The 12,427-nt window shown below is 47.4% G+C and overlaps 1 protein-coding gene across 1 annotated transcript in view; it reads right to left on the reverse strand.

Moving 5' to 3' along the window:
- The window catches only part of LOC114663918 (transmembrane protein 158), a 91,313-nt gene extending 87,931 nt beyond the window's left edge, over positions 1–3,382 (reverse strand). Inside the window, exon 1 of the mRNA XM_051935682.1 lies at positions 2,078–3,382. Within this exon, the coding sequence (XP_051791642.1) occupies positions 2,346–3,038 (693 nt within the window). The 5' untranslated portion in view covers positions 3,039–3,382 and the 3' untranslated portion in view covers positions 2,078–2,345. The remainder of the gene's footprint in view (positions 1–2,077) is intronic.
- Between the last annotated feature and the right edge of the window lie 9,045 nt (positions 3,383–12,427).

The following is a 12,427-nucleotide window of genomic DNA, read 5'->3' on the forward strand; positions in this document are numbered from 1 at the left end:
CTGCCGTTGTTTGCTTATGGAGTCATTACTGTCACGTGTACAGAGTCCAGTGAAAGTCTTACTTGTGCTGAATCAACATTGGGACACGCGTCATCCTAGTGACACAGGAGACAGACATGAAAGGCGCTATAAAACAGATGCCATATAATAGATGGCTGTGATAGCTGTGGCGCTGTGTGAAAGCGTGACAGGCGCTATATAATAGATGTCTGCAGTCCCATGCGCAGAGTGTGGTGACATTCTTACTTGCCGCATGTCGCTCGGTTACTCTGCCTGTTCAAAAAGGCGCTATATAAAGAAGAACTCATCACTGAAAAGTATTTTATGAAGCTGTAATCTATGAAGGTAATACGTGTCAATATGTATGTACACACAGAACAGAATGAACAAAATGGCTCTTTAAAGCAGGAAAAACAAACCGTCATTTACACAAAAAAGGAAAACTGCGCTGTGCTGACCACATTTGAGAAACTGACCAAGCAGGGCCCCTCGGAGGTTGTAGCGCCCACTTCAATAGACAACACAGCGGCAGTCGGCGCCCCAAAACCTCTTAAGCGAGGTGGCGGCACTCGGCGCTCGATCAGGTGGCGGTCGGTAGGTAGGTGGGCTTCGTGCCCCCCAACTTTCATTTACAGAATGGCCTCTCTCGAGATTTCAGGACGCCGTTGTTTTGTTAAAACCTGCGCATATTTTTAAAAAAGGATTCTCCACAGCAGAAAAAGATGAACGTGCGTGAGATCGTGTAAGACAAATATCTCCAATCTTAGAAAATGTATAAAATTGCCCCCTCAGTGGGGACCCCGCTACGCTGCCAGGTCCAAGTTTTTGTGGTCAGCGGGACATTTCAGCCCAAGCGGGCGTCGTCAATAACCCGAACGGCAGCTTAACGTCTGCCCACCTGGCGGCCGCGTCCCCTGCCAGATACGCCGGGTATTCTAAAAAGAGTCGCTAGAAAACACGTTGAAAACAGAAGAGGCGAAGCGTTTGACTTGCACAGAATATAAAAAGCTCATTTAGAATAGCTGACCAAGAATCAGAAACGCCATTAAAACTCGCCACAAGCGGCCCGTACAAAACGGTAGAAAAGCGACACTCACGGGTGGCGCAGCGCTTGGCCCGCAGCTCTCGATTCCCGCCTGGCAAAAGCGCGAGCCGCCCGAGATTCAGAAAGAGAAACCTCGCCGAATAAAAACGGGCACGGAAAAGCCGTCAGGGTCCTGAAAGAGCAGGGCGCAGTGTCGCCGTGTCGTGCAGTCTTAACTAACCCTGTGACAGTGACAGTGACACGGACGGTGTTAGATGTGCACCATGTGTGCGAAAAGCTGAAACGGTCGCTTACAACACTAGGTTTTCACCGAGGTCGGAAGTCTTATTCCACACAGGCGCACTTAGTCCAGCTGCAGACCAAAATGGTAAGGGGGGCTAAAACACTGGAGGTGAGGGGCATAGTGCATGGGAAAGGCGCTATACAAATACAAATGTATTATTATTATTAGTGATGTTGAGTCCCAAAACCCAATAAGAAACAGAATACTTGGGTGGGCGGTGGGGTTAGGGGTCTGATATGATATTTAACTCTTAGCCCACCCCACCCCCGGGTTTCAAAGCAAAATGGTAAGGGGGGAAGTGCTAAAAATACTAACGTGGTGGGCATCGTGTGATAGAGTCACAGAAATCCCCGGCAATGCGAGTGGGGGCTTGACATGATATTGATTGGGGGGGCATAGCTCGGCTGAATGACCCCCCCCCTCACCAAAGCAGGACGTGAGCCCCGAGCGTGTCATAGCACTAAGCGGTGGACTAGCCGTCCCGTGCACCATCCTAGAAATGCGGGGGGCTCACTATCAACCCCCCCAGCCAGTCCATAATCAGAGCCGCCCGTGACTTTGCTGTCAAATGTTCGTTGTCTATTTACAAATCAGGTATCAATATTATAAAATGTCCCACTAATAAATATTGAAGCCCCCCCCCCCCCCCCCCAGCCGAAGCATTGTGGCACCAGGGATACACAAAGATTTATTCTGAACTCGTCCATTGTCTTATCCGTCTCTCCGCCCTTCGTCCTACCCCACTCTACGGGGGCCATCGTGTTTTGTAAAATCCCAAATCGGGTCACCTTCTTCTCTGTCACTTAGCGTCCAGCACGGTTGGCTCCTCTAAAAGGAAAGCAGAAAATCAAAGGATATCGGACCTAACAAACGAGGGTCCTCCGAAATCCCCAACCGCGGCTCCAGCCCGGTGCTGTCCTCCACAATGTCCCAGAAACGCAGCAGCTCCCAAAGCTCGACACGAAGACCCCAAGGAGGTTCAAAGAGACCGAAGTGGTCGCACCCGACCCGACCTGCTTAACGGGGTCTCCTCTGTTCCATGCCGTTGGGCAAAAAGCCTGCAATGATCGGCACCGGCCAGATGAGGGCAGCCACGCTCCACACGATGATCACCAGAGTCATGAAACACGCCACCAGCGTGGACTCGATGGGCTTGCGGTTGAGCCTCCAGCTGCTGTCTCCCTTCAACTCGTCCAAGCCGAACTCCAGGCAGCAGAAAGCCAGCGGCTCGGCGCCCACCTGCGGCACGTACGAGCGGGCGGCGCTGAAGCGGCGACCTCGGGACAGACCGCAGCCCACGCACAGCCGGAACTCCTGCTGGCCCCCCGTCACGCCCAGGTGCTCGATGAGGACGGGCGGCGCCACCCGATTGAAGGCGGCCGAGAAGATGGAGCGGCCGTGGTTGTTGGTGGTGTAGAGCACCACGTCGCACAGGAAGCCGAAGTGCCGGTCCCAGCGGGCCACCAGCGAGGTGGACATCACCCGCTGCACGCTGACGTTGCACAGGGGCTGCAGCGAGGCTTCGGCCGCCTCGCTGTCTTCCACCGACCTCTTGGAGTACCTCACGTCCATGTCCAAGTTGGCCAGGAACTTACTGGAGGAGTTGATGGGGGGCAGCAGAAGGTCCTTGTCGCTCCAGCACTGGCACCATCGGGGCAGAGCGGCGGTGGCGATGAGAGCCAGAAGGAGTCGGAACGGGCGCTTCAGCATGGCACTGCGGGGGGCCGGCAGCCTTTAGCGAGCATGCCGAGGGGGGCGCAGGGCGGTCCGGGGCGGCGAGGCGCGCGGGGGATCAGATCGGAGTGCCGCGGCTCCCCGCACAGGAGCCTCCGGCGCTCTGCTGCGTGCATCCGGGATTCACCCGACTCGATGATCCGCTTAAAGCGCGGGCGTCACCGACGATGAGCCGCCGCCTTTTTATTTTTATTTTTTGTGTCTCCCAAGAAACGGAGCGGCTGGCGGGCTGCGCGCACTTCAAAGAACGCAGTGGATCTGCCGACGGAGCGCCGAGTCCTGAGCGCCGGGATCTCCACTCCCTCCTCCCTCTTCCTCCTCCTCCTCCTCCTCCTCGTCGTTGTCTTTTGTCATTTGCTCTTAAAGCACATGTGGGTGTGTGTGAGCCGGGGGAGTGGCAACGAGAGGGAAAGAAAGAAAGAAAGAAAGAAAGAAAGAAAGAAAGAAAGAAAGAAAGAAAATATATCCACGTATAGTAAGTACTCAATGATATCATTACAAAAAAACAAACAAAATCTTTACAGCCTTCAAAAAGGCCAATATTTTAACATTAGTATTACATCTTCCATAGGTTTACATCTCGCCTGAAGAAGGGGCCTGAGTTGCCTCGAAAGCTTGCATATTGTAATCTTTCTAGTTAGCCAATAAAAGGTGTCATTTTGCTTGACTTTTCTCAACATTAGTATTAGAATTTTTGGTGACATCTCCTCCTCGTGTCCCCTGCCTGTTTGACTTGACTTTCTCTTTTCTCGATTTATGAATGGCCAGCTGGCCCGTCCAATGAAGACATTTCCAATTTTACATTCTGAACGGAATAAAAGAAAGATTTTATATATACAGTATATACACATACAGTCGATTACTCAGTAGCGATCATTACACAAATGTTTGCAGTGATAAACACTCAATCCTCATTAAAATTACAAACAAAGAAAAGAATTCCTCATTCCTGCCCGTACCAATTACCTCATTTATAACCCACTGATTAATAAAACGTTTGCAGGCTAAAATTCATTTTATGAAATGAAGAATCAAGTAATCCTCCCACTTTTACTAAAGCAATAAACCTTTTAACTCGGTCAGATCCTCTTTGATTATTGATTTCTGTTTTTATAAACGGCCCTTTTTGTTTGGCTCAATAAAGCCCTTGTCAGTCCTGCTTGTCTTCTTCTCCTTGTCCTCAGGAACTCCGCAAAGAAATACAAACTCATTCCAATGCAAAACGTTAGAAACGGAATTAATAACAAATAAAAGGGTCGGAATCCCAAAACAAAAGAGAAAACAATGGAAGAGAACGGACACTCGTCACACACACACACACACACCGCGCAGGATCAATGAGACATTCAAACGAGTCCACCGCTGTGACCCCCACACGGGGTCCTCCTCTACACATCACTAGTCCCCTTATTCAATGGTCGCCCGTACAGACCAGCCCACGATATCTAGTCACTCTCTAAGCCCCCCAGTCTGTCCCTCCAGGGTCCTGCCACAGCTGACTTTGATGTCACACCTGGACACACAGAAAAAGAAAGAAAGAATCTGAGATTTGAATTGAACTCATCAATAATCAACAAATCATTTGCATTATCATAAATAAAGAAACAAACAAAAACACAAATCACCCCAAAGGTGGAGAAAAGCAAACCGCATTCACATTTCAAACAAGAAAAGTCGATTGGTTATCGTCCAGCTTACAAATTGTCTGATGAGCACACCGTCCTTTCACAAACCAACTCACCCGTAAGGCCATTTCGTAGAATTTCTATTCTGAATAAACGGTGGCTTTTCACAGAAAGAAAGAAAGAAAGAAAGAAAGAAAGAAAGAAAGAAAGAAAGAAAGAAAGAAAGAAAGATTATATATGTATAGTACTCAATGACAATCATTACAAAAAACAAACAAAATCTTTACAGTCAAGAGCTTTCATAAAGGTCATTTCGATCCATCCATTTTCCAACCCGCTGAATCCAAACACAGGGTCACGGGGGTCTGCTGGAGCCAATCCCAGCCAACACAGGGCACAAGGCAGGAACCAATCCCGGGCAGGGTGCCAACCCACCGCAGATAAAAGTCATTTCAAAAAACGCAAATATTTTGACATTAATATTAGAATTACAATAAAGAGTTTTTTTACTCTGTATGTAAAGCGACCTTGGCTTTGTGAAAGGCGCTCTATAAATGAAACGTTATTATTTTTATTATTCCTCATTTCTGATCGTACAAACTGCTTCATTTAAAGGAAGAAAGAAAATGAATACGAGTCTGAGTTTTGAATTGAACTTTATTAATCAATTATCAGCAAATCAATGACATTATAAGTAAAGCAACAAAGAAAAACACAACTCAGCCCAAAGAGGAAAAAAACAAAAGAAAGAAAGAAAGAAAGAAAGAAAGAAAGAAAGAAAGAAAGAAAGAAAGAAAGAAAGAGACGAGAGTGCGCGGCGTCTTCACTGACGACCCTCTTGTTGAGCAGCCGCCGCTCTTCAAGTTGAACAAACGCAAATGGGTGCCAAGTCTGGGGGTCTGGAATGCCCCTTTCTGGCCACACTTGTCCTTAACAAAGACACTTCAAATAAAACATCAGATTACCGGCGATAAAAAAAAAGGCGACGAGGAGACGCCGCTCAAAGCTGAGCGGGCAGATAAACGGCAGGCGACACAGCGATCGGCACTTGTGTCCTTCAACATCCGGGGACTTGGGTTCAGGTCTCGGGCGGTGCTGTCCGTGGTGCTGACACGTGTCGTCCTGGTGTTCTTGTCACGGCGGACACGAATGTCATGGCGATGTGACGGCTCCCTGCCAGTCCCTTAAAGCGTTAAAGCGGACAGAGGTGTAAACCGCGTGTGTTTAAACAAATCGTCGTGTTTCTTGTGTCGTTTGTCACTGAATTAATTTTTTTATTAGGACTTCTTCTTTGGCCGGCGCCTTGAGCCAAGGTGACTTACCCCGTCTGAGACGCAGGCGGTTTAATTTCTTTTTGTAATTCCAGTTGCACAGACAGGTGAAGTGACCCGCTCGGGGTCACACGGTGCCAGTAGTGGGATTTGACCCCCACCAGTCCAAAGCCTTACCCAGTACGCCACAGTGTCTGACTGCCGGGCTGCAGTTACACTCTTAAAACTAAAGTGGTTGCCAATGCGTTTCTTCAGGGTGGTGCCACCCGGGGTCCCAATTTTGGCTCCCCAAAGGACCACCCACGTGAAGGTTCCAGATGATTTGTGTCGCTCCTGAACAGCTCACAGCGGATTTCTGAAGTGCCACCAGGGTCCTGACTTTCTGACTGCAGTACATGCAGCACCGCAGGCTCAGTTCAGGGGTCTCCATCTGTTACTGTCCCACTAAGTAGTCGTCTAGACATTGACGATATTAGGGGTCTTTAGAAACGCAGAAGAGCCCCCCAAATCATCAAAGCTGCAGTTATATGAAGAGCCACACAAGCCAGTAAAGTGCCATTGTGGTGGCTCCATCTTTAAGGGTATGCACACGGACTTGAGGGGCGCTATATAAAAATGAGCAGAAGTGCCGATATCAGTAAAACGAATGCAATCAATCGAGAATATCTGATCATTATGAACATTTCATGGGACTTGGCCATTTCAGTTAATGCATAGCCACGCCAAGGCACCTCAGCACTTACACATTTTGTGTGCCTTACAGCTACAGTTAAATTCACCAGAATCAAATCAAACGAGTGAATTGTGGAATTTGATACCTCCATGAATATTCCACGTGAATGTATGCCATCCGTAAACACCAGTTACACGCCTCGTGGGCACTGGAAGTGACTTTTACCAACGTGGACATTTCTTTTTTGCTTTACCTGTGTTGGTGTGGTGAGTGTTTGTAGAAGGTGCCACACCTGAGCGCTGGCTGCATGTGCCCTTTGGCTGAGGCCACATTTTGGTAAGGGGGACCAAAGGCTTCAAATACACAGCAACACAAAACGACTCTGTGTGTATGCCGGCTGGCACCTAAAATGACTTTTAAATTCATTCTTTATAAAACAGAATGTTCTGGTGTAGGAATGAGTTAATGTGTGCGTTTTAAGTTTATTACGCTCTGAAGCCCCCTATGGGTCAAGGGGTATCCTTCAGTCATGGCAGATAAGTATAAAGACAGGTGGGCTCAGGGCGTAGGGAATGTAAGGTTATGGTAAACACTTATAAAGAGTGCTGCAAATAAAAGAGTCCACCTTAATAAAAGGACAAGTGTCTGTGTGCCACAGATGATATGTCTCTGTTATCCAACAGGTGGCGCATCACAAACAGCACTGCTTTTACAAATCCCATACCAAACAGTCTTTGACAGACATAGCAACCAGAAGGACACTTTGCCCTGTGAACATTAACACTCAATACACCCGACAGAGAGATACTGACAGTCAAAAGGCAATCAGCTTATTCACCTTAAAAACAACACGTGTCTGTGTGTCTGTCTGGTTGCTATGTCTCTGTTATGTGCCCATTTGATATGAGATTTTTTTAAAAAAGCTAATGTTTGTGATGCGCCATCTGTTGGAATGACCAAGGCAATGCATTTTATTACTAAAATTGTTTTGTGATGTGCCATCTGTTGGAATGACCAAGGCAATGCATTTTATTACTAAAATTGTTTTGTGATGTGCCATCTGTTGGAATGACCAAGGCAATGCATTTTATTACTAAAATTGTTTGTGATGTGCCATCTGTTGGAATGACCAAGGCAATGCATTTTATTACTAAAATTGTTTTGTGATGTGCCATCTGTTGGAATGACCAAGGCAATGCATTTTATTACTAAAATTGTTTGTGATGCGCCATCTGTTGGAATGACCAAGGCAATGCATTTTATTACTAAAATTGTTTGTGATGCGCCATCTTTTGAAACGACCAAGGCAATGCATTTTATTACTAAATATGTTTGTGATGCGCCATCTGTTGGAACGACCAAGGCAATGCATTTTATTACTAATTATTGTTTGTGACGCGCCATCTGTTTAAATGACCAAGGCAATGCATTTTATTACTAAAATTGTTTGTGACGCGCCATCTGTTGGAATGACCAAGGCAATGCATTTTATTGCTAAAATTGTATGTGACGCGCCATCTATTGGAATGACCAAGGCAATGCATTTTATTGCTAAAATTGTTTGTGATGCGCCATCTGTTGGAATGACCAAGGCAATGCATTTTATTACTAAAATTGTTTGTGATGCGCCATCTGTTGGAATGACCAAGGCAATGCATTTTATTGCTAAAATTGTTTGTGATGCACCATCTGTTGGAATGACCAAGGCAATGCATTTTATTGCTAAAATTGTTTGTGATGTGCCATCTGTTGGAATGACCAAGGCAATGCATTTTATTACTAAAATTGTTTGTGATGCGCCATCTGTTGGAATGACAAATGCAATGCATTTTATTACTGCATACATTACAAAAACATTCTAACAGAGTGTGCACTGCACATGTTAACACTGAGGTCTACTTTGGTGCCTTAGATTTGAACCCGTCCAGCACAACTAGATTTTACTTATTTGTTTACATAAAGTGTTTTTTTTTGTTGTTTTTCTTTTTTTTTTCTCTTTGTGTGTGTGTGTGTGTGATTAAGTTAAAAAAATTTCAAAGCATTTTTTATGAGGCTTTAATGAGCACTGAATTAAGTCCAGTATTATTATTGTGAAGTATTTAGTACACTTGTTGTTGTCGTCATTGTTTGTGGTGTCTGTTTGCAAGATGGAGACAAGTGCTGGAAGACACAGAGGCCATTGAGACCCTCAGGATTGCGGGGGTGTGGGGGGGGGGGGGTAATTCTGTTCCAGTTCCAAACTGCAGGGAAAACTTGGGGTTTGGAGGAAGAATTAGCACTCCAGCCAAAAACCTCCCACTGGTTCCATTCCATCTGAACTACTGAATGGCTGCACTTGGGTCGTAATCTGGGATCCTGAGGGGGTTTGTCAGGTGGTGGGTGGGCTGCTAACCTCCTCCTCCAGTGCCACATGCAAACTCACTGAGCTCTTTGCTACCTCCCAACGTTCTGTCAATGGAGATGCCATGGCCATGTGCTCAATTTGATATCCCTGTTAACAGTGAAGCCCCTTGAACTCGTCACATGGAGGGGCATCGGCATACTGTTGGCTAGCTAGGCAGGGTAGCAGTGCCAGAGAGAACAGAGGAGAGCGGCTGGAGTGATTCAGGACCACAGAGAGCAGCCTATCAAGGAGGACCTGCTAAAGCTGTGTGACTCATTGGTGAGGCCACCCCTGGAGTGCCCGCTTGACCGCCACATCACACAAAAGGCAGAGCAATGCTAGAAAATCTCTCGAGAAGAGCGACTACTGTAGGCTCACCCAGGACCATGGAGGAAGGACAGAAGGAGTTTAAGCAAATGGAAATGAAGAGAAGACCTGAGAGAAACATGGCTCAGTCCAGTGGACCCCAGCTGTCACTTCTTCTACAAGAACATGGTGACGCAGTTGGATACTTAAGGACAAATGATACCCAAATGTTGGAATGTTTTTCTTAACACAAAGAACCAGCGACACAAGGAATAAGTGACCAAGTAGCGTGTTGGACAGAAGGACTTCAGGGACCCTCAAGTCTTGACTTGATGAGTGAATGGCATGGATGAGCTTGTTGGGCTGGATGGCCTCTTCTTGTCACAATTGTCCTAATGTTCCAACTGCAGGTGTCTTTAGGCCCACTGCCTGCTGGGTAAATCAAAGCCTTTGACTTTAATAATCAACAGAAGTGAAATAATATGACGTGAGCTGCGGGGATGGAGACAGAAGTGCTGGCTGAGTTGAACTTGATGGAGGTCCAGGACAAAAAGCCAGAATGGACCACCTTCAAGATGTCACAAGGAGCTGTGGCCAATAGCTGGAGCAGTTTGTGGAAACACACCTGACTTTCCATTTGCTGGAAGGACACCAGGGACCACTAGAGGGTGTTCTCCATGACGTGAGCCCAGTAGTGGCTGTCACATACCAGAGACAGGGACAGAGAGCACTAGCTATACATGTGGTAGGCCATTTGGCACATTGGGGTTCAAGACCCCTAGAATGGGAGAAGGGTGGTACTTTGTGTTCTCCATTTTGTGTCCCCACTCCAGTATTGGTCCGGTAGTTGGTCCATGTCTGCTTCCTTTTTGGCCCCCTCCATGTCACTCCACAATGGCCCTCAGGTGTGCCTTCAGATGTATCTTCATGTGAGGCCCATCTGCTATTTCTCGGTCTGTGTGGACGTTGGGGGCACAGACAGGGTGCTGATACCATTTTGGGCCACAAGGGGGCAGTACAATAGTCGCATCCTCCTTGTAATAGCCAAGGAAGTTGTTAGGTGGGCTTGAATGGCAGCCATGTGGTCAGCAGGAGAGGCCGTTTGTACTTCAGACCTGCACGGTTCTTTTACCTTCACTCAAATGTAATGTCATATAGCGAGGAATGGAAGTTGGCAGCAGGCGCACTTTAAGTGTGCCCAGGGGAAATTATGTTGAAGTAAGTGGCATGTCAGGTGGTCACCAATCAGCAGGCGCCCGGCCGCTCACTTGAGGTGCCCTGCAGATTGAACACCTGCCTGCGCGCCTCCTAATTGGCGAGACATCGGGACCCGCGTTGACTTGTTCACATTTAGGGAAGCCCACCTCCAGTCTGTGATGCCATTGGCTCTGCTCTCCCAGGTGCAGCTCGATATCCTCTCATGTGTGGCGTGTGAGTCCCCCATGAGAGCCACCAGAGTCATGTCACTGTCAACAAGAAAACATGCAGGAGCAGTGCAGGGCAGGCAGCGGCAGAGCCTGGCGTCGCCACAAAAACGAGAGCCCGGAGCTCATTAGAAGAGCAAATCGGCAACTTGTTAGCGAGGGACGCTCGGGAAAATCAGACGTCATCAACACGAGGGGCACAAGGTCTCAGCGGAGGGACATAAACGGAGATACGCACCTCAAGATGAAAGGCGCTATATTAAATCACAAAACATTACTGACTTTCTGAGTGACTCCGAGTGAGTCGTGATCTATCAATGAGGGGACATACACGGAGTAACGGACGGTGTTTGCCATGAAAGGCGCTATATTACAAAACATGGATTCGGTTCTCATGAGTGGCTGAGGGATTGTGAATGAATCATGTGACCAGCAGATGCACTCCGCGTGGGCACATAAACCGGGTAATGCACTGTCTGTCATGAAAGGCGCTATATGAAACTACATGCCACAGGTTCAGATTCCACCTTTGAGGCACATGACTTGCTTTGTTTCTCAAGACAGGATGTCCACTATGTAAAGGCACTATAGAGAACTGAATTTTCTAATTGGTCATAATGGGAAACGAATGAGTAGGTGGGGAATTGAATCTACCAATCAGAATTTATTAAGTGTCATCCAGAAATGCCTTCTGAATAAAACCAAGCAAACTGCCATTAGCAGGCAGAGTGCAGGTGGCATGGCAGCCCCTGAGCACCCTGGCATGTCCAGCTCGACGGGCCGTTGGCGTTGTCTGCGTTCAGCTGGTGTCATCAGTTTGTGAGGCTCTGAGACCAATGACAACCCCCTCCCCCATATCCGCAGCTCCAGATGTGCGGACCCTGAGCAGCTGGCTCATAAATAAAGGGAATGAAGCTGATTAGGAAATTTACCAATTAATCGCCGTTGCCGCTTAACTAATTAAACCAATTGAAGGCTGCCCACCCACACAGCAGTGAGCCAGGCTAAATATAAAAAGCGCCACTCAGCCCACTCGGATGTCGCCATCCACTCTGAGTTGGATTTAAGTGAATTAGTGTGGCAGATGGAGCAGACACGGAGCCGAGATACTTGAGCCGAGCCGTGGAAGGCCGTCGGTGCCCATTGACTCCCCCATGAGAATGTGGACGGGTCCTGGGGTTTGGGACTGAATGCCCTTCAGATGAGATCTTGGGAAAGGGGCAGACATGTGCTCCCCTGGGGGTGCCTAAGCTGTGACAAATAAATCGAAACAACTGAATCGTGGCACGATAGAGGGGCACTATAAACTAGTGTGGTGTAGTGGCCAAGAGATTGAGTTTGTGGGCTGTCACATGACCCTGATTGAGTCAAGTGTTCTTAATTGAAATAAATAAACGACCGGACTACACCTCTAACTTGCCTAAGGAGGGTCTTCTCTAGTGTTAAGTGTGTTGAGCATGAGAAAGATGTTATATAAATTAAATGCATTATTATTCTAGAAAGGCGCTATATAAAAATATGGTGCTACTGCTAGCTTGTTCTTTATGTCGGTTGTGCGACCAGTACAAATGTATGGTGCAGCCTGCAGGGGGCGTACTTAAGCCGTCCTCAAGCCCAAGAAGAAGCAAAGAACATCAAAGGTCCAAAAATGGAGGATTTAGAATACAACAAAAACAAAGGGCA

This window comes from Erpetoichthys calabaricus, chromosome 13 (genome assembly GCF_900747795.2).
Source record: "Erpetoichthys calabaricus chromosome 13, fErpCal1.3, whole genome shotgun sequence".
In the NCBI taxonomy this organism is placed as follows: domain Eukaryota; kingdom Metazoa; phylum Chordata; class Cladistia; order Polypteriformes; family Polypteridae; genus Erpetoichthys; species Erpetoichthys calabaricus.